The sequence below is a fragment of the Phalacrocorax aristotelis genome, chromosome 6 (assembly GCF_949628215.1).
Source record: "Phalacrocorax aristotelis chromosome 6, bGulAri2.1, whole genome shotgun sequence".
In the NCBI taxonomy this organism is placed as follows: Eukaryota; Metazoa; Chordata; class Aves; order Suliformes; family Phalacrocoracidae; genus Phalacrocorax; species Phalacrocorax aristotelis.
The window spans coordinates 25,221,318-25,247,846 of record NC_134281.1 but is presented as its reverse complement, the minus strand read 5'-3'; the positions used below and the strand labels follow the sequence as shown (position 1 = coordinate 25,247,846).

Sequence of the window (26,529 nt, the reverse complement as noted above, 5' to 3'; positions counted from 1 at the left end):
CAGGAACCTTGCAGTTACTCTTCATTACATACGGAGTGATGTAAAGTAGTTTAACTGGTATTTTGTTCTTTATTGTGGGAGATGAGTTCTGGCCTTTATTTTGTTTTCATGCCATCACATAGCCTTCACTTCATTTAATTATTCAGTTCTTGCAGAAATGTAGTCTTTTAGAATCCCACACTAGGTATAAATCATGCTTAGCAAGGTCAGACTTTAGCCTTTTGTGTGTCAACTTGTGGAATGATAATTCATTAGCTCCTATGTTGAACCTGGTATTTTACTAGGTTAAACACTAGATTTGCCATTTCCTAGCCAGCCTCTGTCCTCCAAAAGCAAGGCAGGGCTCCAGGTAAGAGAACAGGGTGTTAGCTGACACAGTTACTGTGTTTGCTGTCTCAGAACTACTAGGCTGTTCGCAGATTCTGGCAGAGCCTGCTCCAATCTTTACCTGGCACAGCGCCTGATGAGCCAAGTCCCTTCTTCAAGCCACACTTCTAAGAGTTGTTGAGCAACACGACTGAAGTAGCCCAGTCACAGTAACTGATGAACGTGGTGAGCTCATTGGCTATTGCTGTAAGTTATTTTACACATTCAGTAGTCTTTAGTAAATATCTTTAATTGAAAAATTGCAACACTTTATTAGGAAGTTGTAGATAAAGATATACAGCGTGCCCTAGGAGTCCTTTTTCATTCCAGGTTACTTTGCTATAAACAGTCATTTGTTGACAAGAGTGAATAATCGGCAAGAGCAGGAGGACGGACACGCTGCCATCCTTGCCCAACAGGAAGACCCTCTCCAGAATGATATGCTAAAGCAAAGTTATTCTGGCTCCAGGTAACCTGCTAACCAGCAAGCACTCAAGTAACAACAGATAACTGGTAATGTATACCTGTGAGCCAAAATAATTGCCGTCCTAATGGAATCTGGCCAGCAAATGATTCTCAAAGGGGACCCTGTTGAAATGTGTCACTGAATAAAAGTGACCTTGCAGGGATAGGTAAGAGGTAGCTAAATTATGTTTGGGGGTTAGCAAGAGGGTGCGGGGTGGGGAAGTGTAAACTGTCATCAAGTCTGGATAATGCTCATGAAAAATCTACTGCCTTGGCAGGTGGTGTTTTTTTTTTTTAACCAAGACAACAGCTTATATTAAAAAAAAACCACCCTATTTGTTGTTTTTAAAAAGCAAAACAAAGCAAAGAGGCCAGCATAAGGCTTAACACCAAGGCCAAGGACAGCATGGAGAAGTTCTCATTAAATATAAGGAGGAACATTTAAATCGGAGCTCAGCAAGACAGTGAAACCCCCAACCTTGGAGATGCTCAAAACTCGCCTGGACACGGCAAAGATGACTGCCGCTGGTGGTGCTGTCAGCTGCGTGCTGGACAGGAGGGCCTCCAGAGGTCCATTCCATACTAAAGTGTTCTGCTTCTGCAAGTCTTTCAGTGCTTCTCTAAAAGTAAGTAAGTAAGTAGCTTATTTGAGCTTAAAGATACCAAAACACCAAATCCTTTCCGTGGGGAAACACCTCTCCCTGTCCAAACCTCAATTCTCTTTATTTAGCTCCAAGGGAAACTGTCTTATATACATCTAGTAAGATGATGTGAGATTTAAATAAAATTTCTTTATTCATCCTTTTTATATGAAGTTTTGTTTAGAACTTTTATTTTACACAGTTACAGCTAATTACATTTGGTAAACTCATGAAATAGTTATTTTTAAGGTGACAAATACTTGAACTGCAGAAAATTAGTCACTGTTTTACATTCATCAGTATTTGCTGTCAGGGAATTGATTAGAACGTCCTGTCCAGTGGATGAGAACAGATATAGGCTCTCTTTTCCAGTACCTGCTTTGCAACTTTTTTAATACAGTCATCCAGATTTTCATCTGCATCTGTGGAGAACCAGAAGGAAGGTTAACTGAAGGCCCATAAATAGATTTGCTGAATTTTTTTCAAAAAGGATTTTAGAATACAAATGCAAGTATCTAAACTTCAGTGCCAGGAAATGATTTAACATTATCTTATAAAAAAAGACTGGTTATCACAGACTGAGTTTCACAGACCAAAATCCTAACTGCTCAGTACTTAACAACCAGGTATTTGACCTATTTGGTTTTCTGATGTTTGCTACTGACAGGCTTTATGTTCCTCCTCACCACTGGGGGAAAAAAGTATCACTGCAGTTTGTTTTAGCTATTAAATGAACAGACTCTCTATATTCAACTGGTACCAGTTCTGTTACTCATCCTGATTAAAGGCAGAGCAAAACTATTCTGTTAGCCACACCAAAACCACCTACTTCTTGTTTGGAGTCTGTGAAAACCATAAGAGTTTAAAAATTCTTTTATTTTATAGAACTTACATTTTTCTAATTGAGCCATGGTGTAATTATTCTTGAAATACGCTTCCGTACAGAAGATATTCGTAAGAAGCACCTAAGAAAATAGTAAAACTCAGTTAAAAACAAGGAAATTAATTTCATAAACAAAACAATGTAGTAAAACCACAGTCATTTGGATTTCTGAAAGTCTAGTTTTGTCATTTGATAATGGAGTCCTGCAAGCCAGTAATCTATGCTGCAAACTTAGCTGCTACTTTTCCCCCACAGCTACCAAGTGCTGGAGTTGGGCTGACCCCTTTGCTCAAAATTGACTAGAAGACATTTTTCGTAATAAATCCAGAAGGGGCTTACATACACAGAATATGAAGGCTCAAGGCCAGTGAAGATAAAGGTTAATCCATTTGGATTTGGCTCACACTTAATTGTAGCAAATTTACTTGTCCTGTAGCATAACTCTTACCATGAAACGATTTAATGATTGTATGGAAAGAGTTTGGGAAGAACTGCATGGTATTAGCAGGTGTAAGAGAATGTGCAAATTTGTAATTAATTCATAAAGGTGTATATATGTGTAAATATTTTAAATATTTCGATAGCATGCAGCGCCTACGTTCAGAGCACCTGAGAGGCACCTGGTGTGGTTACTGCACCCTTGCAGCAGTCAGTTTAGAAACATCCTGGTGCGCGGTTGGTTTTATGGGAGAGTTTGCTGTGCTAGATATAAATTCTTAACAAATGTAGTGTACTTTTAAGTGTAAGGAAAGCTGTTTGTCTGTGAGGTTTTGCAAAGCCTGACACATTAGCCTGCAATGCCTGCAGGTTTAGAGCACTCTTAGGACAGCAGCATGGTCATGCACATTTCAGAGTTGAGAGAAAAAGTCGGCTTGTCAAGACAAAAGCACCTGGTTAGAGCCTTGTAAGACGTACACAGGCTGTAACATTTCAAGGAAAAGCCTGAGGCTGGATAGTGCCTCTTTATTATAAAACACTTAGTGAGGCAGAATGGTCATAAATACTGATTGTTAAGCCAGACGATCCAAGGAGCGCAGACATTAAATGGGTATGACTGATATTAACACACACTTACTTCATGGTCGTGGTTTCTTAGACCGATACTGATAGACCGGCTCGCTCTGGAAATAGCTGCTGTCATTGCATATAAATTAATAACTATATCTGCCACTCTCTTCAGAACCAACTGCTCATCCACTATTGTCTAGGAGAATAAGAACGATTATTAGCTTGTAGTTTGTCAGTTTAAAACTTTAAGCAAACATTTTTTTCATACTTTCTATTTAGGCACATACTCATTTAGGTTAGACAGGCAAGTTGTTACATTGAATTTCTACCCTAAATCAGGAAGTTCTGGATTAACTCTGCTTCACCTTGTAACAGTTTTGGATTAACTGCGTTTAAACTACTGTTTCAGATTAACTATGTTCCACCTTTTAACAATCTTCTGGCTAGTAGTAAAATTCCTGTGTCTTGAAATCATGTCGGTAAATGCCAAAAATCACTGAATTTAAAGTACCAAATATATTAAGGCTGTTCAAAAGATGTATTAGGTAAGGTGGAATGTGGCAGAGCCTAGTCTGATAAAGCATTCTCAGAACACATCAGATTAACTGCCACAAAATTGAAAATGCAGGGTATTCTAAATCCAGTCTCTCCCATTTTAACTACACCACTCTGCAGCTTAATTATCGGTGCATCTGCTGTACAATATGGATGAACAGCATAAATTAAAAAACTGCTGGTATAGCGCTTCATCTGGGAACAGGGAAATAGGTTCCAGTGACTCTGCTTGCAGCAAAGTACTTAACACAGTCACTGGAGCAGCCAGGGTTTGTGCTTACAGAGGTAGAAGAAAACAACTAATTCACTGAGACTGCGGAACAGAAGTTGTCCATTACATTGAGTATAGAATTTCAGTGTATTTTCACATATTCAATGGATATGTGTCATGTAAAGGAAATCCTGGCTCTTGCCATACACACAGTTCGCTCTAGATTCTAGTGAGGCCAACTTGGTTGAGGATAAACTATTCAACAATGAAGATAACAGAAAAAATACCAGTTACCTTGCCAAACCTAGTTAGAAGGCCTCTCACTGTAGTTCCAAAATAATAAATATTTTCTTCAAGTTTCTGGCTGCTTTCCTATAAAATAAAACAGATAATACAACAACTTGAGTAGTCTTTAAAGGGAAAGAAGCAAGTGCACCCCCGCCCCTTAAAACAGGACACTTGGCTGAACAACAAGGACATTCTAGGGCAGAACCTCTGGGGAAGCATGAGCTACTCCTGCGCTGCCCAGCCAATACACCAACACCCTGGGCAATGCCACCTTCTGCGTGAGAAAGTAGCAGCTCTGCCTGCACAGCCCTGGCCTCTGTGGTCTGCTGCAGGAGGGCAGGGTTGCTGAGGGTTTAGCAGGCAAGACACACATTAGGGTTCTCAGCTACACCACAAAACTAGTTTTCCTTTTCTTCATTAGCCAGGTCTGAAGTTTAGCGGAATGCTGTTAAGAGGTCTGGAATAAATTCTGAGTGATCAAAATGAAGGACCAATGTGCACTAAGTTGAACAACCAACAGGCAACTCTACTGAAGAAAATAATGATGTAAGCCCCAAGATGCGTGCCCTGCCACAAGAACAAAGTTTCCCTCCCTAAAGAAACAACAGTTCAATTTTCTGCTAAATGCAGTGTTTATTATCAACTTATAGGCACTGACCAGAATTCTCTTTAAAGATGATCTTTCACCATTTTACATCTCTTTCTTCCCATCTAAAAAGGAGAAAAAGTTTCCCTATTTACCTACAAGGAATGGGATTACAAAATGTTGATTCTTTTCTGAGGGGGAAAATCGCTGTTTAGATGCAGCCCTGGTATCCTGAAGCCCAACTAATCCTAGATTTTCTCTTGGAAAGCACTGGTTTTTTTAACATTTATCCAGTTTGCTGCTGGAAGCTAGATAGGCACTATTCTTCCTCCTTGAAATATGCATTAAAATTTTCTAAATTTTACTTCTGGTAACTTTTCAGTATAATCTTTATGCTTATGCAACTAATAGTTTGAAAAAATCTTATGCAAGGTTTAGTTCTGCACAGCAAACCTAATTCTCATTCTAAGTGCTGTATGTTACGAAAACCCTGAAAAATCAAGATTATTACTGGTGAATTCATGAGTAGTCTCAAATTCTATTACTAAGTAGGAAGAGAATTTCCAGTGTCATATCTGGCTTTTATTAATTCATAAACACAACTAATTCATGATGCTGATTCTTGTGATATGAATGCAAGTAAGTGGGTTTGAAGCTACTCAGAGGCAATTCAAATCTAGCATGTCACATATGTCAGAACTGCTGTAGTTATAACAATCTACCCACGTACTCTGGTGGCACTGCAGAACACAGTGTATTTACCCGAAGAAGGTGCCATACTGTTAAGGTTCTTTTCTTGAACAGAACAGTATTAGCAAGTCCACTTGCCTGAGTGCCTGAAATATCTGACCTGGAGGCCAGGTCTAATGACAGAACGGTAAAAATGTTACAGTTTTTCCAGTCACTAACACACTGTCATAGAAAAACCACACATTACCTTTTTTCTATTAACAGAACATTCATCTTTGGTCATAAAAATTATTTACTAAGTGATTTTGCAAGAATGTCTATATAGTTCACAGAAATTCTTACCTAAAACCATGTTACTGTTAAACAGGAAAAAACAGTGGTTTGTAACTGAGCTGATTACGATGGGCAGCAACAGACCATTACAAACAAACAAAGTCTTTAATACTTTGAAGGCTCAATTTATAGAAATTACTAAAATGGTATAAACCTGGATTTGGTATAAATACAGACTTAGAGCAATCTTCATTTTACCTTGCTGTGTACCCATGTAATATCTATAACTAAGTCCATACCCCTGAAATGGTGTAAACATCTGCTTCCATTTGTAAATCTCACTGTTCCTAAGCACAGGCTTAATTTTGCGTATACAGGATATCAGGTTGTGACAAGCAGCAAAGGGAATCAAATATGAAAGAAGAGTGTCTGGATCTGATCCAAGAGCACTGTCCCCTGCTTCCCCTTACCTGGAGGCTGGGATGCACCACTCCACGATCACCAACTAGCCCAAAATCCACTTTTCTGCCCATCGTGTCCCGTAATTTGCTTAGAAACTCCCCCAGTGCCAGTCCAACGTTTCCTTTCTTGATTTCCCTAAAATGTTGGGTAAACAACAGCTGTTAAGGCCATTTCCTGGTTTGCAAGGGAAGTTTCAGGAGGTTCAGACAACCAGTTGAAATTGTAAATGCTTTACCCAAACACCTGCAGTTTGTCTATGAATCCTCAAGTCTTTTGATCCTTTTTACTATGAAGCCCAGAGGACAATTATATGGCCTTAAAAGCACAGAACATGATTCATATTCAGTTCCTCTCAAAAATGCCCACAATAAATTCCAGAGACCAGTACAAGCACTCAGTATGGACGATACAGCTGTCTTACCAATAAAACTCTGTTATAAAATCTTGAGTCATAACATTTTAATTACTGGCGTTTTAAGAATCAATTTTACACAAGCTGGAATTAGAAGATAAAATAAGTCCAAGATTCCTACATACATAAAACATTGAATTAAAGAGGAAAAAAAGACCCCTGTAACACTGAACTGCCTTTTAGACAAGCTAATACATTCAGAAATACTGCATTTTTTTTTCCCACGGTTTCCCCTCTCATCTGTAGTTAAACAATTATCAGATTCTGTTTAGTTTATTAAAAACTATTAGGAATAAATAAGCACATACTTAATTTTCTCAGTTAAGATTTTCCCTGCATATTGCATACCCGTCAAAGCAATATACAGTCGCAGAATTTCATTTGTTCCCTGTAAAAAAAGATAATATAAAGTGAAGTCACTGTCAAGTACAAAGTATTTTCAGCATTTCAGAAATCTAGATATGCTGTACTAGTATTTTCTATACCTTTTTTTTTTCCTAAACCTGCTTTTAACGTCTAAATAACTTATGTGCCATGCTTTTCCTTGAAATGTTCTAAAATGCATTTGGACTCATAAGCTAGAATTCTTCTGAGCGCTTTATGTAAGACAAAAGATGATCATCACTTTTAAGGAAAACACACTTATGTCAGAAACTGCACTCCCAGTTGAGTTTGCCTGAAGCGTAAGAGAAGCTGGAGAGGTCAAGGACATGTGGCTGCAGAGGGTCAGGGATACTGGAAGCAAGCAACGAAGACTATTAATTATTGTTCTTTTAAAGTATATGTATAATTCTGAAGACAGATTCTTCAGTTAACTGTAAAGTTTACAATATTAATGAATGTCTTCCAAGCAGCTGTATTTTGCCAGTCTTCCCCCTCTCTTGTCCATCCATAAATGTTCACTATCTCATAAATGTATCACTTTAGCTCAGTTATATATTCTGATTTCATTTAGTGGTGAAGATGAGACACACATATATGCAAGAGCAGCCAGGCGACTGCTATGCACTGAACTGCAGTCGGAAAATTCTTGCTTGCATTAACTTGCAATTGAGATCTTTGCTGTCCTGACCAGGAGGTAAACTATCATTTCTAAATGGTCCATCAAGAAGATGGACAGTCTCACTCAGATGTACAGATGAATAGTCACTGATAATCCAGCTTGGAAAGAATAAATTTCACAGCCAACATTTTCTTTTTAAATAAATGCACATCAGTAAGTTCACTAAACTTCTAACCTTTTGTGAGTTCCCCTACTGCACTTGTGAGAAGCACACAAGAGGAAACGTTACTCAAGTCTAGGCACCAACAGAGCAGCTTAGCCACAAAAAAAACCCGAAAATCCGATTAGAGAAATCTGTTTAAAAATTAAAATTTTGCCCATACCTCTTACCAAATCCTATCACTTATATTAGTACAGATACATGAAAATAAAAGCAGCAAAAATTTCAAAACCTGCTTGGTACAAAGCAAGATGGCCACCTTCATTCTCATAAGGCTCTTGCTCATGCAGATGTACTCTGCATCGTGAGTCAGCATGTGAAGTTACAACTATTTACTGACCATGAACCACTGAGTTACTTTCATCAATTAAAGTAGCTTTAGGCTTTTATGCTAATTTAGAATCCTTTAGTCTGTTCAAAACTACAACAAACTGAAGCCATGAACTGGAACTGTTTTTTCTCATGACAGTGTATTTAAAACAGCTTCATATTTTGTTAAAGACATCCAGAAAGTTTCTTAATATTTTAGAAGAAACTGTATATACGCTACCAGTCTCTCTCTAATGGTATATATACCACTAGGTGTATATATATTACCAGTTTGTCTTTCCAGAGGCAAAGCTGGTGCCAGCTCTTACTGTAACCCACACTTTGTGGTTAGTCTAAAAAACCCATCACATCTTATTTTATTATAGCCAAGTACTAGCCATACCGCCAAAGAAAACAAGATTAGTTCAGGAAGGCCTGTGCAACTGAATATTCAGGTTTCAGCTCAGGTTCACAAAATGTAAGAGTGTGAATTTCAGTTTACACTAAAAACATTATACTCATACTTGCCTCAAAAATCAGAAGTATCCTACTGTCTCTGAGATAGCGTTCATAGGGATAATCTTTCATATAGCCAAGGCCGCCAAGAATTTGCAGTGCTTCGCTTACACAAGCCCATGCACCTTCAGAACTGAACACCTGCCATTAAACAGTATTTTAAATTGCTATGCTACAGAGTAAATACAGAATACATTGCTCTGTTATGATCCCTGTGTGACATTGCTGTAGTATTTTGTACTGCTGTTACAATAGTCCTGTTTAAAGCTTGCTTGAAATAGTACCCTCAGGGCTCAAGGTGTATACTTTGGTCAAACATAAATGGTTTCCTTGCAATCCAGAAGCATGTCTTTACAAGGAAATATTCCTGGGAGAGTCAGAGCCACAAACCGAACAGCTATAGCTGGCTGGTCGGAGCCCTTCATGTCTGCTCAGATTCACCGAACATGAGTTCTTTTGAACTGACCACACCGTAAGGGACCATCAACGGGGCCTGGAAGCCTGTGGGCTCTCCTCAACGGAGCCTGCCAGCCAGCCAGCAGCCCCGCCCCACACTGCAGGCATGCCTTACGCAGTGATACTCCAGTGGAGAGGGCCTGACTCTTTCTCTACGTATATTTTGCAAGGAATTCTGAGTTAAAGCCAGGAAAGAAGCACCTTAGCCAGGCCTGCAGCTGGGATTGTAACTGAGCGTCTGTCTTTCTACTCTTGCTACAGTGTGAGGCCACATAAAAACAGAAGTCAAGGGGACCGTGATATTCCAAACCTGTTGTATGCAGTTTTTATTTGGTATGGTGACAAAAGCCTGAATCTGAAGTAATCAAAAGCACGTGGGAAATAAGAGAAAACAGTAATGTTTATTCTTTTATCTAACTGAGACTTTTGTATCTTACGTCTAAGTATAATACATGAGCCTCTCAGCAATCTGAAATGCAGACTGAACAACAGGAGAGGGATTAGTGTTTATTAGCTTAAAGCTGTAGGCAAGTCTTTCAATAAAATGAATTACCTTGACCATGGCTGCCTCCACAGAGCAGTCTGGGAACCCTGGCCTGTCCATCATTCCTGCAGTGAGGTAAGCCATACTCTCCATTACATATGCCTTCACAGCCATGAAACAAAACTTCTCCTGTCAAACAGTAACGCAAGGAATCATACAGTAATTCAGATGCAAAATCCCACAGTCAAGCCTGAAACTTAAGACTACAACTGCATTTTCATATGTTTAACATATTATCAAATAGTAATACAAAGGACTCCTGCAAAACAATCGTGAAAAATCTAACAAAAATTTAAAATCTTTATTCATTTAAACATTTACCATTCGAGGTCTTTAAAAGATCAGCATACAGAAGCCTGCACTAGGTTTACACAAATCTAACGCCTCTAGCAATTTCTTGAAACCAGTACAGCCAAAAGAACCCCAACATTATCTATGTCCTTGCACTTAGTCAATACAAAGCACAGAGATTTAGCGTTTTCATTACCTGAATTAATCCAAATTCGCTCAGTTTCTTATTGAACTGTTTCCTGGTACAAGCATACTCTGCTGTCATTTCTTTAAAAAAAAAAAAATCCATCTCAAAACAGCAGAACTATAACTGCGACAGACTATTTCTGCTAATAGTGTCTTTCTATTGACTGATTCTGACACTGCAACATAGTAAATCCCTTGCTGCTTCAGAAGCTTCAGCTTGTGAAAACCACTCTCAAAATGATGGTGTTGACCACACCTGGGAACACTGTGCCTGAGGTGTGAACCTGTACTCTTAAAGGAGGCACATTTTAGGGCTAATTAATTATTTAAGAGGGATTTCTGTTACTATTTTGGGTAACTATTGGTAGAAACCAATTTTCTTACTTATTACTGTGTGTAAACCTTGAGCCAGTTATTCAAGTTGGAAGTTTTCATGGAGATTATACCTTCTAAAAGCAATGGTATATAGTAACAGTATATAGGTTATTCTCTCAGTACTAATATTTTACCTCAGAAGAATTCAACAGAGGCAGTAACTTTCCACTATATGAACCAAATAAAATTCAGTGTTTCAAAGGCTTTTAATAAAAATTTTCAATAAAAATTATTTTAGTGTTTTAAAGAAGTCAAAGCATGTTATGACTAACAATACAGTGATGTTGTCATGATCAAGACTTGTGTTACTATTTTGAATTAACTGCACTATATACCTTACGCAGATCAGGTTTTTTTTGCATGGTGTCCTGCAATCCAGAACACCTAATTCACCCACCTATCAGTTTCTTAATCATTCCAGCAGAGGCACTGCCCATGCTGAATCTTCCACTGTTTAGGATGTTCATGGCAACCTGTGAAGAAAATGAATGTTAGCTACAAATGTTGTTGCCACAGAACTTCTTCTTAGGCCATGATGGTTACTGCTATCATGCTTCATGTTTTAATGCCTTCCTCAATTTCACTCATCACTGGAATACACCTCCTATCTTGTGACATGTGCCCTCATATTGGTCAGTAGAGCATTCGGCACCCAGCAATAATTTTTCAAAACTAGTCTTTTAAGGTGACCTACTACAGCCAATTTAATATTTGATATAGCTTTTCAGATACTGATGATCCAGTGAGCTGGAAGTAATCCTCTATTCAAACTACATCAAGGTAAAACGTAGGTAACAATGTGTTTATCTGCAACTAGACAAACAACATTTAAACTAAACAGCGCTGTTTAGTTTGCCAAACAGACGAAGAAGAAAGTCAGAATATTGTTTAATGTGTGTACACAACAGCCCAATATAAAAGTCTTCTCTGCAGCTGACCTGCAATGGAAGCTTTCCTGCTTTGCATCCCTTTCAGCAATGTGGAAGAAAAGGGAATAAGAACGGAAGGTGTAGAAATGAAAATACAGATCAATAACGTAGAAAAATAGATTTTGAAATCTAGTATTACTGTTTCTTAACAATGACTCAGTTCAAAGACTTAAGAAATTTAGCAGGAAGTCATTGTTCCTACATTTTGTGATAATTATCTGAAGAAGAAACCATAAAAATAATCTTTTGATACATTTATACATTAAAGAAAATCGTTTCATTTAGCATTAAAGTCTGGACTTGCCCACTACAGAAGGAGTAAGAAAACTGAGAAGGATCATTAAGAAGAGTTTTGCAAATCTACACGTCAGACTCTCGGAGAAAGACTACAACAACAAAGTGACCAGTGTTACCTTCACTGGCATCACACTTCTCGATGCAATGAAGAGAAGCTGATGCCAGAGGCAGCCTTTCAGTGTACTCCTCCCATTATTTTCTTGTGCTATAATCTAACCCTGGAAAACCATCTGACTACTGTGGGACCTTGGATAGCATCTGGACTTTCCTCGAACCATTTCCCGCTATGTTAATTTCTTTCTCTCCCTTTCTACATGGTCCACAGTTCTGGCTGTAGAAAACGGCAGAAGACATTTCCCTGATTCAATCCAGAAGTTCTGTTGAAAAAGTTGCTCCATTTTCTGAAGAGAATAGTATACCATGAAAAACAATAAAAAGCCAAGCAAATAGTGGAACCAGCTCTAGAAGAGAATACATACACACAAATCTGAGATTATGGCATGCTCGTGCACTGTGCCAGCAAAACCAATTAATACAAAGCACAAGAGGTAAACAGAGAAGCCCATCCTCTAGTATTCTTCAGCTTGGCAATGTCTGTTTTACCAATAAGGAAACTTCAGTACAGAAAAAAAGCCACAAAAGTCTCCTTCAGGCTTTAAAAAATCATCAGTAGTTATTTTTACTGCTTACCTTAAATCCCCCTCCTACTTCTCCAATTACATTCTCTATAGGCACTTTCGTGTTTTCAAAATGTACTTCGCAAGCTGAAACACAGAGTTAATAACTGTTCAATTATTATGTAGAAACATTTCAAAGGCATTCAGGAATGTAATTGACTCTTTTTGTATCAAGAAGCAAAGTTTTCCTAATGTACTATGACAGAATTACATATGCTTTGCCAAAGAAGTTAGAATTTGGGAAAAGACTGTAGTTGACATCAACTACTGATGTAAAATATTCAAAACATAATTAATATACATTGTGTAAACAGAGGACTATCATTTTGTCTCTATTTTAAGGAACTGATATAGCAGTCAAGACCAAGTGATAAATGGTGAAAAACTATAATCATTTCTAGGTTAAAGCTACTTGGTTACTGAATCTTCCAAGTGATTTCTTCCACTGCATAGTTAGGGAAGCTTCACATGCCTAGAAAAGGATTATACGGTATGGATTTCTTATTTCAGGCCTTGCATTAGGAAGGACTCATAGGAAAAGCTAGGTAAAGAAACATGAGACTTATACTGTTATACGGAATAGATATTGATTTACCTCTAAATTCAGACAATCTAAACAAATTAAAACATTAAAATATTAAAACCATTTCTGGTAACCGTTTTAAGTGATTCTTACTATTGGATCCTCGAATGCCTAACTTATCCTCAGGCTTCCCATGGGTGACTCCACCAAAATCCCGCTCTACGATGAAAGCGGTAATTTTGTCTTTTAGTTGTCCGTCTTTATCAACAACCTCCGTCCTAGCAAATACTGTGAAAATATTAGCAAGACCACCGTTTGATATCCAAACCTGTTTCGAGAGAGGGAAGATATGTAAGAAATATATTTGTTCTGATTTGTGAGCACTGTTCATGTTTCATAACAGACCAGCAGAGTGTGGTGAAAACTTGCTGCTTCTTCCCTTATAATGCTAATGACTGTTCTGCTACTATCTTTGCCTCTTGTGAACACATTTCCAAGGAGAGCTGACCACAGAATGGTAAGCTGAGAGAACTATAAAAATAGCTTGTAATAGAGATTTGAATGAAATTAAAATCCATGGTGCTTTTTCACAAAAGCTTGTATATCCTTCTCCTACAGCAGTGAGTGTAATACAGACTGTAGACCCACTTTGCCCAAAATAATTTCAACTCTGATGAGAAATTCTCTGCATCAGGCCACACACATACAGCCTTTTCACATCACAGACAAATCCATCAACAACGGCAGATCATGTCTGCAATGTACCGAACATTGTTGAATCCAGTACATCTTAACACTTCTTCAGGATTTTACTTTGCCACTGTTTCCTTTAGCAGAAACATTCCAAGCAGTCCTGTTTCCAATTCAATGCCAGGTTTTCCTTCAAAAATACCTACAAAATCTGGCATGAAGAACAGAGAGGGGAAAACATGGGTTTAGGTTTCTTTTTGCCTATGCTGTCACAGAGGGGAGCTAACTAACTAACCCTCCCTGAAGGTGAGCACCGTGAGCTGGCGATATGGAGAAGGAACTTAAAAGTGGCTTTTCCTATCTCTTACCACGAGTTTAGCGAGGGGTATTCCCCGAACAGTGTGCTTGTCTAATCTCTGTGGCCCTAGAACACCATGGGTTGTCTTTTCGACATGGCCTTTCTTCACTAGCTTGGAAACCTCAAAATTCTGATGCAGCTGCCAAGCTAGCCTCTTAGCAAAACCCACTGACTGCAATGCTGCAAGAGACAAAGATGCTTTCTATAAACTTGTAACAAAAACCCGTCGTATTTCCAGTCTGCGAGTGGATACCTTGGAGCCATTCAATAAGAAGTGTTTCCCATCTTCGCTGAGGGTTGCTCTTGTCTGGATGGATGCAGCATCACTTCCACTGAAAGCCAAACAAGTTATTAATGTTTAAAGAAATAAACATGCTTTAAAAAACAAAACTACATTTTTTTTCTTCTTCCCATCCTTTAAAAAGGAATGTTTACAGTTCTATTAAATAGTAGTATATAAATTTTAATTCTTAACTAACACAGAAACTTAGTAGATTCAACAGCTCTAAAGAAATCTACTTAAGTTACTCAAGGGGACATTTCTGCTGATTAACATGTATGTTATCAATCTTAGGACTTGACCAAAATGTTCAGAATGCCACGCAAGCAACTTTTTGAGCTACACATCGAGTTATGTGAACATACACAATTGAAGTTTAAAATATCTAAGTTGTTCCTAAGAAAATTCATACCCTGATTTCATATCCTAAGTGAAAAAATGCTCGTCAGAAGTGAAAAATAAATATGTGACAGTCTCTATCAATGAGCACTTGGGCGCATCAAATACTTTCTACAGGAGCAAAATCAGCAGGTGAATTAAAACAAAGCAATCAAAAACTTACATTCTGTGATTAAAAGGCCATGAACCACCACCTTATTACATAATGTAACAAGCAGCACATAATTGCCCCCCTGAAAGAAGTTTTCTCTTCCATAAATGAAAATGCCACAGCAGCTCACTTTGGGCTTTCAGCTGAAGACAACTGTTAAGTTCTTGGAACAGCCAGATCTCAGCTGGTATTTCAATAGGGGTAGATTTCTAAAATTCAGTTCTCAAAATTATTGCTTCTGTGCACTAGATCTAAGGTCTCTAAGACTGAAGTTAAGGTTACTAAGATTAGCTATCTTTTTAAATAATACTGGGCTAAATAAAGACATCAGAAGAATTTCATAACACGGTTAGGCCTGTGTGTTACTTCCAAGTCCCCTCCATGGATCACTTTGGTAAACTATCTGTGCTAGTTTAAATTTAACTGGCAAGTGGGATAGCTTTTAGAGGGTCAAAAACCGGCTTAGGACTCTGATCACTGATGGTCAGGAGGTATCTACGTCACAGCAACATGAAGATTAGCAAGTAAATCAAATGCTCATTGCAAGTCATTCTAGCAGACAAGAATTCAGAAAAGACAGTTTCAAACCATAGTTTTGTATGGACAAGCAAGATTCAGCTTCAAACCTTCAACTGGTCTCAGTCCTTCCATCAGTTTCCTTTACAATGATGTCATAAACCATCTGCCTATATAAGAAAACTACATCTTCTGCATTAACCGAATTGGCACCATTAGCAACAGTCAATGAGTACTGTAAAAAAAAAAAACACTTCATCTTTGAAAAGAAGCTGCTGTTACAAAGGTTCCTTTTTGAAACTCTAAGGAAAGACCAAAGTTTCTTCCTATTATTTTTGGTAACTCCTTCAATACAGGCTTTTATAATTTTGCAAAAGAATGCAAAGCATCCTAGAACAGTCTCAGCACATTATTTCTAACACAGCACAAAGTATGCTTTCAATTAATATTCAGTAATACCAGAAATTAAATGGATTAATTCCTGGGATGAGAACAACAACGGTTAGTGATTTCATGGAAACTGCCATAAGCAGCACATCGGGAAAAGATTAATTACATGATTTGAAGCATACCTTTTTTAAAAAAAACTAAACCTGACCTATATACTGAGGCCATAGGCACCAAATAATAAAGATCTAATATATTAGCCAAGCAACCACTGTAATGAAGATGAAAATAATAAAAAAATCATTTAGGTGTTTTGGTGCTTTCTGAAGCTTTTATGATTATGAAACCAGTACCTTCCTGGTTCAGTGAGACAAAAAGCTGCTATGTGCTCCCCAGATGCCAGCCTAGGCAGGTATTTCGCTTTCTGTTCATCAGTGCCAGCAATGAGGATTCCCTAAATGAAGAATTAACATAAAACTTTTCAGTATCAACCCGTGTAAAAAGAAATAAAGCCGACAAGCTTCGCCAAGTTCAAGAAGCTTAATTTGCAAGTTTTAAGGCATAACAAGAGACAGTTTAATAAACAATGGACATTATTATTTACCAGGCATTAAAATATGTCAGTTATCACCCAGTTGTTCAAATGTCAATAGGAAATTGCTTATTAAGTCTGCCTTCTTGGGTAGGTTTCACTGTATTTATGCTTAAGTGAAGACTTAATTATTGCTCTGAAGGCATTGAGATAGTCCTTCCCTTATAATTTGTCATACCTTCCTTGCTATCACTATAATTTTATTTTAATAACCCAAAAAGCAGCAATTTTCAAAGCTCCTAATCAGAGAACAGAACACATGATTTACTTCAGTTCCAAATTATTTCACCCCATAGGCATTCAACAACTTTTTGTGAGAACGCACTTACTTTAATTATCTCTGTTGTATGTGGTTTTTTTGCAGCAGGTTTCTTACGACGGACTAACAAAGTACAAAAATACATGATAAAGCTAAATGGCCAAGAGTTAAATAGCTAAGATGCAGTTACTCAGCAAAATTAGGTTTAACCCCAAACTGGCCACAGCAGGGGAGTGACAGTAGTCGTGACTTACACTACACTTCTCATCAGACTGCTTTACAAATCAGCTCAGCGGCCTGTCCCTCTTCAACAGACAGCCAAATTTTAAGTAAGGTGAGGAATAAATACATGTTTTTATTAAGCATTGTCTGCTCAATTCCACAAAGGATTTTTTCTTCTTATAATTAACTTAATCCTATTTCAAGCTTCAGACTACTGCCATCCATCCACCATAAAATGCATGGAAAGGTAGATATCTAATGCTGTATTGTACAGAAAATGAGTTTAAAATTCACAAGCTTGCTATAGCACATTGATTTTGGCTGAGTCATCTTCTCTGAGGTCCCCCAACATGCAGCATCATTCAGCTAGAAAAAGTTGTATCCTTCTGAATTCTCTGCACAGCTGTCCCATCTCCCCATAATTTTAGCCCCTCCAGACATGTTATTTATTTCAATGTTTATTTTAGCTATTTTTATCACGTTCTCTCAATTTAAAGAGCTTGGGATCATATAAGGTATTTTTTCTAAGAATTATTATCTCAGTGTTTCCTGAACTAATAATTTTCTGGTGTACTTCATAGTCAGGCTTTATGCTGCATGAAAGCCTTACAGCAAGCTACGGGCAGAGGGTGCTGGGAACACAACCAACCTGACGTCAGAACGTTCAACCCAATCTATGCTTCACCAGTATCTCTTATTTGTTACACCCACACTCTGTGTTTAGAAACACCTCACCTCTTCTACACAAGCTGTGTAGAACTACTTTACAAAAGAGAAAAGCATTACCTTTAGCCCAATAGCTTGATGAGCTGCCAGTGTAACTGCAATAGATCCATCTAAAGAAGTGATTTCTCCCAGACGTGCGTACATGGTATTTGACAGACCAAGACCACCTGGAACAAATACTATGTTTTATTCTAAGTAGATACCTTACAATTTAACTCACCCCTTCCCCCAGAAAAATCCCTTGCAAGTACAGAAACATCAAGATTATAACACTGTTATCCGGGGGACATCTTAGTATAGACTGGATAAAATACGTCCACAAATAAGCACTGCATTGCTGCAGCTGTGCCAGAAGAATGCATTTTGAAAACACTACCTTTTTTAATAAGCATTTAGTTGTGCTGAATCTAGTTCTATTCAGAAAACAGATGTGTTTGTGTTCAAGCATGCATGCACACACAGCAAGTTCAGAATAATCCATCAAATGGTAGAAAACGAGCTTGTTTAAAACACTTTGTATGTGAAAATGGGAAAAGATGCAGTATAAAAATTGCTCTAGTCTGAATTTCTGTGCTTCAGGATTAAATGAATTTTTTGGGTGACATTTCCATGCTACCCATATACACCTCTATGGTGACCATCTGCAGGGCAAGCAGCAGAGGGAGTGGTGCTGGACAAGTCTCAGGGCTGGGCTGGGACTGCTACACAAAGACAGCCAGGCTGCCCCCAGCTTCACTGCACAAAATGGCCTAGACAGCAAAACTGACACCAACGACATTAACAAGGAGACTTCCAAACTAGTACTAAAGGAGGAAAATACAACACTTCAAAAATTTCTTCAATCAAAACATGTGAATATATCAAGAACCAAACTTGACACCAGCACATCCTTTTTAGAGGGATTTTGTGTTCCACTGCTGTACATACACAGACTATTTGTAAGGAGCTTGAAAAGAAGTAGATTAAATCAAAGCTGCATCCGTGTGAGTCTAATGTTCGAGAATGTTATGACGTCAGGACTAGTAGTCCCGCTCCCCATAATTTAAGAGTATTTTATATATTACTGCTGAATAAACAACTTTATCTAATCAAGATAATCTTTTGTCTAGGTTAATAATTTTCTTCTCAGGGCAGTGGTGGAAGTCAGGATAACAACACCTTATTTCAGCAGATATCTCACTAGCCCTATGATTTTATGTATACTGAATAAAGGCAAGAACAAGCCTCCCTGATACCATTAACTCACATCACAGCCTTCTTCAGAGCATGCTTACCCGAATTAAGAGTCCCACTCCTATCTATACACACTCTTACTTCTTTTCCCCTTCCTAAGAGGGGCTGGGTTCAGGATTCAGCTTGGAGACTACTGATGACGTCCACAGTAATTCCAGTGATGCCAATGTTACAGAGCACCATTATTCTATCATTTACACGAGCTTCATTTTTCCGATTAATGCTCTGCATTTTAATACTTCTGGCAAATATGCCACTATTACAAAGTGTTATGAAAAATACCATCCAATGAATGAAGCACTGAATACGTGTGACTGAAGGGTTTTAAAATATGACAAACACCACTGACACAGCAGTTTTAAAAAACAGAAAATGGGATTATGATTTTCTACAAGTATGCTGAATGGATTGCAACCTTTCACAAACTGCAAGCTAAGAGAGTATTATTTCACAAACTTCAAAACAACACAAGATCAAAACAACAATAACATTTTATTAAAGTGTGGCTTCGAAGTCACAAATACATTGCCTTTCAGACTCTTTAAAAAAATTAACAGAGTGGGAAACTTATTTCTAGTTTATTAATAGTAAGTTACACTTCCAATATCATGATGCTTCCTAATGCTTTGCTTTGAGTTGTCCTTTGTTCTCTAGTTCCGGCACCTCCTTTCAGTGGACACTAACCTCCCGTCTTCTTCCAATATATTTCTTAATTCCTAATTCCCTCTCTCCTCCCACCTGGGTTAAGGTGCTCTGTCCAGACCTTTCTCTTCCCCACACACTATCCTGAAGAGAAAAACTTGAAAGAGCTTGCAAGCCTCTTTTCCATCTTACTCTCACAACGCCCTGCCTAGTTCTGAATACCGATGAAAAACATTTAATACCACTTCTAATAAATTCCAAAGCATTAACAATTAATCAACAGAGATCACATCGTGTTACAGTACATGCAAGTTGTCCAATATACTTTAATGAATTTGTATAGGAACACTTTATTTAAAGAACTGAAATCAGTGCAGCACAGCAACACCAGTTATGTTGCCTAATACAATAAACAAAAAGATGTGACAAAAAATGCTATGAAAAATAGGGTATTACTTTTACACATTTAATACTCAGGTATGTCTCCAGCTTTTTATAGTATTGTAATCACTGGAAAAAATATATTGTTTCACACTATTCCCTTCAAAAATTAGGTATCTTTCCCCGAAACTATCTTCTACAGATGGTCAAACACATTTTTGTCTTCGTCTGAGCAGTTGTCTTGAAGTCTCCTTCTTTTATAATAGAAAATAGGCAAGGCAATGATCTAATTTCTTTATAAATTCACATAAAATATTAGTTTCAATCCCAATTTTTGTTTTATGCATCAGAATAAGATTAACATTTTCTTGAAAATTCCTCTGCAGGTTTAAGGCTTAATCCTCTGAGGAACTAATGTCTCTGATCTCAATTGGCATAGGAAAGATTTTATACAACAGCCATACTTCTAATAAATAGACATTATACTTTTAAACTTCTGTAAGGTCAAACACATCCCTCTCTGCCAGTGACAGGTGACAGCTTTGACAGATCTGTTCCATGAGACACTGTAGTTTGGACCCAGTACAATTTTAGGAACCATCACCAAGAACTGCAAGTACAGCAGAATGTTGAGCTACTCTACTGCATCCATAAAAAAAAGAGCAAAAAGGAAAATGCTATGCCAAGAGGAATTTACACCACCTAAAATCAGTTATCTACTTAGGCGCCCAAGGTAAGTGTATGCAGAGCTCCCTTACAGAGCCAACAGACATTCTTGGTGCCTGCACCTCTTTATTACCTAGTGAGGAAGCCTCACCTCCTAATTTAGACATGCAAGTCAAAGGACTACACGTAGGATAGAGTACAGACACATTCTGCAAGACCCAAAAAATGCATTACTTAACACAGACTACTGAATTATCCTTTTGTGATAACTAACTTACCATATTCCTCTGGAATCTGCATGCCAAAGAGACCCAGGTCCTTCAGCCCTTTTAGAGTTTCAGGTGGGATTTTTGCATCTTGATCAATCTTCTTAGAGTCCACTACAAATACAGAAGGTTTTATAATTTGAAACTGTTTTCCAGTGCAGGAAAAAAACCAACCCTCAGACTGCAGCATTCTCAAATCAGAGCCAAGGTCACTGCGTGCTAGGAGTTAGCCTACCTATCAGCCTGAGAGCCCAGACCTGAAGAACTGAAATAACTTACAGAAAAAGGGGCTGCTGGAGCATCACATCCCTCTCTGCTCTGATTTTCCTCCAGTCTTCTGAAGGATTTTTAGAAAAGACATAGTGCTTGTTGCACCAGATACAGGCATACTTCTCATCCCTAACTTTACAAGAATTACTCTTTCTAGCTTCAGTCTGATCTTGCTGATGGTCCTGTTTGCCTTCCTCCCACTGTGGTCCGAAAAGTCTCAAACCCTAAACCTGCTTCTGTAAGATGCACTGAGTTGGTTGGGGGGGTTTTGCCACAGCCTGCCACCCTAACCAGTTCTCCTTCCCGCAAAGCGGAAAACGATGATTTTCTAGCCTTTTGATGACAATCACACAGGTAAATCCTAATCATTGCAGTGCGAAGTCCCAAATCCATTTCTGGAGAACAACGTTCCCCTTAAGTAGCCCACCTTAATACACCATCAAAGTGAAAATATGGAACCAGCTGGAAGATCCCAAGAATAATGATTATGGCTGTAAAGTCATGACATATACAGGAAAAGGACTTGGGTTTTATTTATTTATTTCATTTCATTTTCTCAAACATTTCTATGTGTACAGATTGTGCTTGTGCATGTTAGCAGATTCCATGACCGAAATAAACAAAGTATTTCCAGGATTTTCTGTCTGAACTCTGTCTAGGTCAGGATTAAAAGTAGTACATAAATGAGTTAATTGCAAAAATCTTGTTCTTATGAGTTATTCAAATTCTTGGGGGATTACAAGACCTGTTCTGTACTGTGACAGTGAAAATAAACAAGAATTGCATTAAGCGGCTCAGAAAGGCTGTAAGCTGCAGCAAGAGGAACACAAGCCATCTTTCCAAAAAGCACACAGAAAGAAAGAACTCTGCAAAAGCAACAGCCTTTCCTGAAGCAACTTAAATGTAGCTGTAACTTCTGCATGCAATATAATAGGAGGCAACTAAACATTCTGATGCTCTTCTAAGTTATTCAGAAAGAAAACTAATTTTAAAAAAAGACTTTTTGTTGCCTGCACTAACTTTTTAGCTACGTAGTTCGAGATGTGTACCTGTGGTATGCCATCAGCTGTTTTGGGGAGAGAAAGGTGGTTTTTTACCTTTTCCTGCATTATGCCCATCCAGACCTATGGTGTCCGGACACTGTCACACTTCATTAACGACTCTGCTGAGATGAATTTCCTTACCCCAGTGCCAATCCTATCAAATTTCTAACTGTTTAAGACCATTCTCCTAACCTATTTTTACCACATCCATAAATTACCCTGAATAACTAAACAGAAATAGCTGCGAATTCAAATAAAGATGAGCAATTTCTACCTTCAGTTAAGGCTCTATAATTTGACATTTTGATTCCTCCCTTATATAGCAAGTTTTTTACTCAATAAATAAAGTTCCCCAACAGAGCAAATGATTAAAAAAATGTAATCTGCACAAATTCTTAATTTACCATCAGTGAGCAACATTACAATTTTATTGTTAAAACTACCTGGATCTCATAAATTGTTATCTGTGATAATCACAGGCTTCTTCAAATGCCTGCAGTGTTTGGCAATCTAGGCCTAGTATCTTTGTCAGTGGGAAATCTGAGATGACACTGTTTAACTGCCTCAGAAACTGCTGCCTGTAAAAACTAATTTCTGTTTTAGAAATGAGCTGTTCTAGAATTGGCTTATCTATTGCACCAGTAATAAAAGAAACACCCTGCAACCCCATCTGGAATGCATATGGCTAATATGGCTTTTCACAAATAGAAACACTAATGCTGAAAAAACATAAATACTTCTGATTTTTCACAGATTCTCACGGAGTCTTCATTTACTAATCTCTCTGCTGAATTTTACTAAACCCAGTTTTAGTACAGTAGGACAGTTAAAAAATTTCAGAAAAAATTCACAATATATGAAGTGGTAAATAGCATTAATCAACTGAGCTAAAAACAATTTCAAATCCTACCTCTATCCCAGAATTCTTTTACTTTGTTTTTTTTTCCTATTTATTTTTTTCTGTTTTGAAGATCTATTTCTTCTCACCAACATCCAAATACTTCATATAAAAAAACCCATAAATGAACATGCCTACAGAATCAGCAGCACTGTATTACTGGCAATAAAGGCATAACTTAAACATTTTAAGTTAAAAATCTATTAAACTGCTATAGTTAAATCACCTTCTAATCACTAAATCACTTGCTTGAATAAGAAACTAATAACTATACCTTCTTCATTGAAGAATTTTTCTACAGGTCCTACAAACTGGTTGATCTCCTCTAGTTCTGCATTGCTAATTTCTGGATAAGGGAAAACTTCTTCCTAAAATAAGAAGCAAAATTTTTACTCTTTTTTATAAAAAGCATGAATCATGCAGTTAAAATAAAAATTCAAGAACATATGCCTTTCAAATACTAGAGTCTAAAAACCTGTGAAAATTAAGAAATGTGAAAAACATTCAGAAACAGAAGCCGCCTTATCTGAGGAAACCCACAGGACTCAACTTTACTACATCTCAAAACCAAATCAGACAGTTATTACCTGAAAACCAGAAACATTAGGGAGAAATAAAGAGAGTTTAAAATCCTCCATCAACCCTGAATTTTGTCAATGTAATCCCATTTTGGGATTAAAAATAGCTAATTTTAATTTCTATCAGAATCAATTTCATGTTGCAATGTTTTACAAGCTCAGCCCATAAATACTCTCCCTTGGAAACACATAGCACATCCCACCTGTTTAATGTCACGGGTACAAAGGTTACTGAATTGTGTACTGCTCCTTATCACCACCCTGGTATTTTGGTCATAAACTCAAAGCAGTATGACCTGACAGGCTTGAATAAACAAAAAATTCCAAGCAACAAACACAAGTTGTTGTTTAGAACACATGAAAGACTACATGAGAAGCACACTTCTAATTTTTATCATCTGACCCCTACTAAATAACAGTCTACCTCTGCCCAAACAAAACCGCTCATGATAGTCTGAAGAATCATGTCAGCTCCAAAAATTCAGGATCTAGTAAATCCTATAGTTTTTCACAAAACTCTTGGATTGAAATTTGGAGGGGGGGGTTGGGGGGGGGGGGAAGGCATACAGGTGCATGGGTTTAACGTGATGGAGTCTGACTGCTAACTGCCGTAACACTTTACTTGACAAGGTGTGATTCAGGACTTTGTTGCTCAACTCATTTCAGTGGATTTGAGTTATTCCTTCTTTCAATTTATTTAACCCTGTAATCTCTGATAAACGCATACTCCAAACCTTAGATTAACAAGCACTGTTTTAATATAGCGTTATATCTCAAAGTAGTGGCTCAAATTTGTAGTCCAGTGGCATCTCAGACACAACAAAAACTTCAATCTTCCCTATAAAATATTGTAAGCAAAAGTTTGCATAAAGTCTTGTTCCCTGAAGTAAACAGGATAAACTGACATTAGTTTTGCGGAATGCAGTTGCTCAATGCCCAGAGCCCAGCATAAACACACCCGCGTATTTCCGTAGGGGATCTGCTAGGCTTGCAAGAACAGGTGACTGTGGTTTAAGGTAGTCCTTCAGATACTGCCCATTCTTGAGTATCCAGACTTGCATGCCTTGTGTGCACAGGTGTAAACAGGTCCACTTATTTAAACGAGCATCAGCTTCTCAGCTGAAGCAGTCCAACCGAAACACCCGAGGGCAAGCGCGCCTGGCCGCGGCAGGGGGCCGCAGCTGTGACACGGATTGCGTTCCGCAACACCACCTTTCCTCCGCTCGCTCAGGCCGCAGGTGCGGGGCCCAAGCGCAGCTCCGCTGCGGTGAGGGAACGGGGGCGGCCCTCCTCTCCCCTTCTCCTCCTCGCCCAGCGCTCCCCCGCGCCGCCGCAGCCCGCGGACCCTCTCCTCGCCAGCGCCCCCAAAGGATAGCTCGGTGCGAGGAGCGGCCCCGCCGCCCTCCGGTGCCACCCGCAGCGCCCGGAGACACCGCCCGCCCGCCCGCCCCTCAGGCGCCGCCGGCCCCGGCCGGAGCAGCGGGGCGGGACCCTCACCTTCTGCAGCGCCCCCAGGAAGAGCTCCTTGGCGAAGGCGGGGCGCGGCGCGGCGGTGCGCAGGGGGCGGGCGGCGGCGCGGAGTGGGAAGGCGGCGGGGAACGGCAGGGCGGCGCGGAGGCCGCGCAGCAACAACCCGCTCATGACCATCACCTCCCTCGGCCGCGCACCACGCTGACGCCGGGGCACGTGACAGCGTCCCGGCGCGCTGACGCCAGCGCGCCTCCTTCCGCCGTCAGGCAGCGGCCGACCCGGTGCGGCCTGCAGCCCCGTTCGCCGCCGCCCGCCTGCCCCAGCACGAAGGACCACGACAGCAGCGCTCCCCTGACTGCACCGCGCTGCAGGCGGGCGGAGCGGGCCGGGAGGTTACACGTTAACGGAGTTCATTTTGCTTCAGGAATGCAAGTGCCTGCAATTTTATCCCTCCCCGCAGGGGCGCCCAGACAGACCGTTATGTCCCGGGCGCCACCCACCCTGATGCAGTCCCTTCCCCGTCCTCCGTCAGCTTTGGGCCGAGCTGTCGCCCAACAGTAGCTACGGAAAATAAGCCAGATAACTGGACAGCCTGACCAAAAAAGTATTTTTTGGACCATGCAGCACATCTTTGAATTATCTTCCCGAACCAACTCAGAAGCAGCAGCACAGGCCAGGACAGGGACAGGAACCACCTGCCAGAGACAAGGGGGTATCAGCTCACAGCCTTCTAGATCTGGGTGATGTGCTGAACCGCACATCGAGTTGATGGAAATCACCACAAAATCTCCATCAAAACACAGCTCTCCCTGTGTCTCTGGAACTGGGAGGAGGATTATGTCAGAAGCTGAGAGCCCTCACCTGAACTGCCCTTCATTAATAAGCCATTTCCATATGTAACTAAGCACCAAAGACAAACCACCACTGTGACCTGAGGTAAATACTGCACTGCACTGAGGACACTCAGGTTTGTATTTCTCCTTTGCTTTCATCTGCTGTGTCTCTGACAGCAGTTTTTGTTCTATTAAAAAATCAGGTGGTAACATCATGCCAGACTACTGAGTTAGTTACCTAAATACTGAAATCTGGTTAGGAAATAACACCCTGCTCCATTTCTGTACAAGAGGTCACTAGTCAAGTTTGCTGCATCACCACCCAACACCTACTGTTGTCATCTGTGGGTAGGAGCGCTCTCTGAATTTTAAGTACTTTATGACTACTAAACTTAACTTACACAGGGGTAGAATTAGTTTGTTTGAAATATTTCTTTCAAGTCCTTTAAAGGCTGACTTTACAGTCTCATTTTAAGGATTACCGTGTCCTGCTGCCTTTCATT

General features: G+C 39.2%; 1 protein-coding gene across 2 annotated transcripts; it reads right to left on the bottom strand.

The window, feature by feature from the left end:
- Positions 1-1,602: 1,602 nt before the first annotated feature.
- On the bottom strand, positions 1,603-25,406 carry ACAD9 (acyl-CoA dehydrogenase family member 9). Of its 2 annotated transcripts, XM_075096699.1 has the most exons (18): positions 25,221-25,403; positions 23,420-23,513; positions 20,947-21,048; positions 17,807-17,913; positions 16,301-16,401; positions 14,468-14,546; positions 13,320-13,494; positions 12,657-12,730; positions 11,138-11,213; positions 10,376-10,446; positions 9,898-10,017; positions 8,901-9,029; positions 7,149-7,228; positions 6,437-6,563; positions 4,424-4,501; positions 3,431-3,559; positions 2,365-2,437; positions 1,603-1,894 (listed from the first exon to the last, which is right to left on the bottom strand). In XM_075096699.1, exons 1-18 carry the CDS (start codon positions 25,368-25,370, stop codon positions 1,794-1,796), a joined length of 1,866 nt encoding a protein of 621 aa, XP_074952800.1. In that variant the 5' UTR covers positions 25,371-25,403; the 3' UTR covers positions 1,603-1,793. The 2 variants fall into 2 exon arrangements, with proteins under 2 accessions (XP_074952800.1, XP_074952801.1); XM_075096700.1 differs by lacking the exon at positions 8,901-9,029 and having other exon boundaries at positions 25,221-25,406.
- Positions 25,407-26,529: the final 1,123 nt, after the last annotated feature.

Bases quoted from the DNA above. Each gene is read 5' to 3' on its own strand.
- ACAD9 (XM_075096699.1), bottom strand. From the start codon at position 25,370: ATGGTCATGAGCGGGTTGTTGCTGCGCGGCCTCCGCGCCGCCCTGCCG. The intron at 16,402-17,806 runs GTAATGCTTTTC...TTCTTCATTTAG, and splicing joins ATCAAGCTATTGGGCTAAAG to GGAATCCTCATTGCTGGCAC. The intron at 10,018-10,375 runs GTAATGAAAACG...ACTGTTTGACAG, and splicing joins GCGAATTTGGATTAATTCAG to GAGAAGTTTTGTTTCATGGC.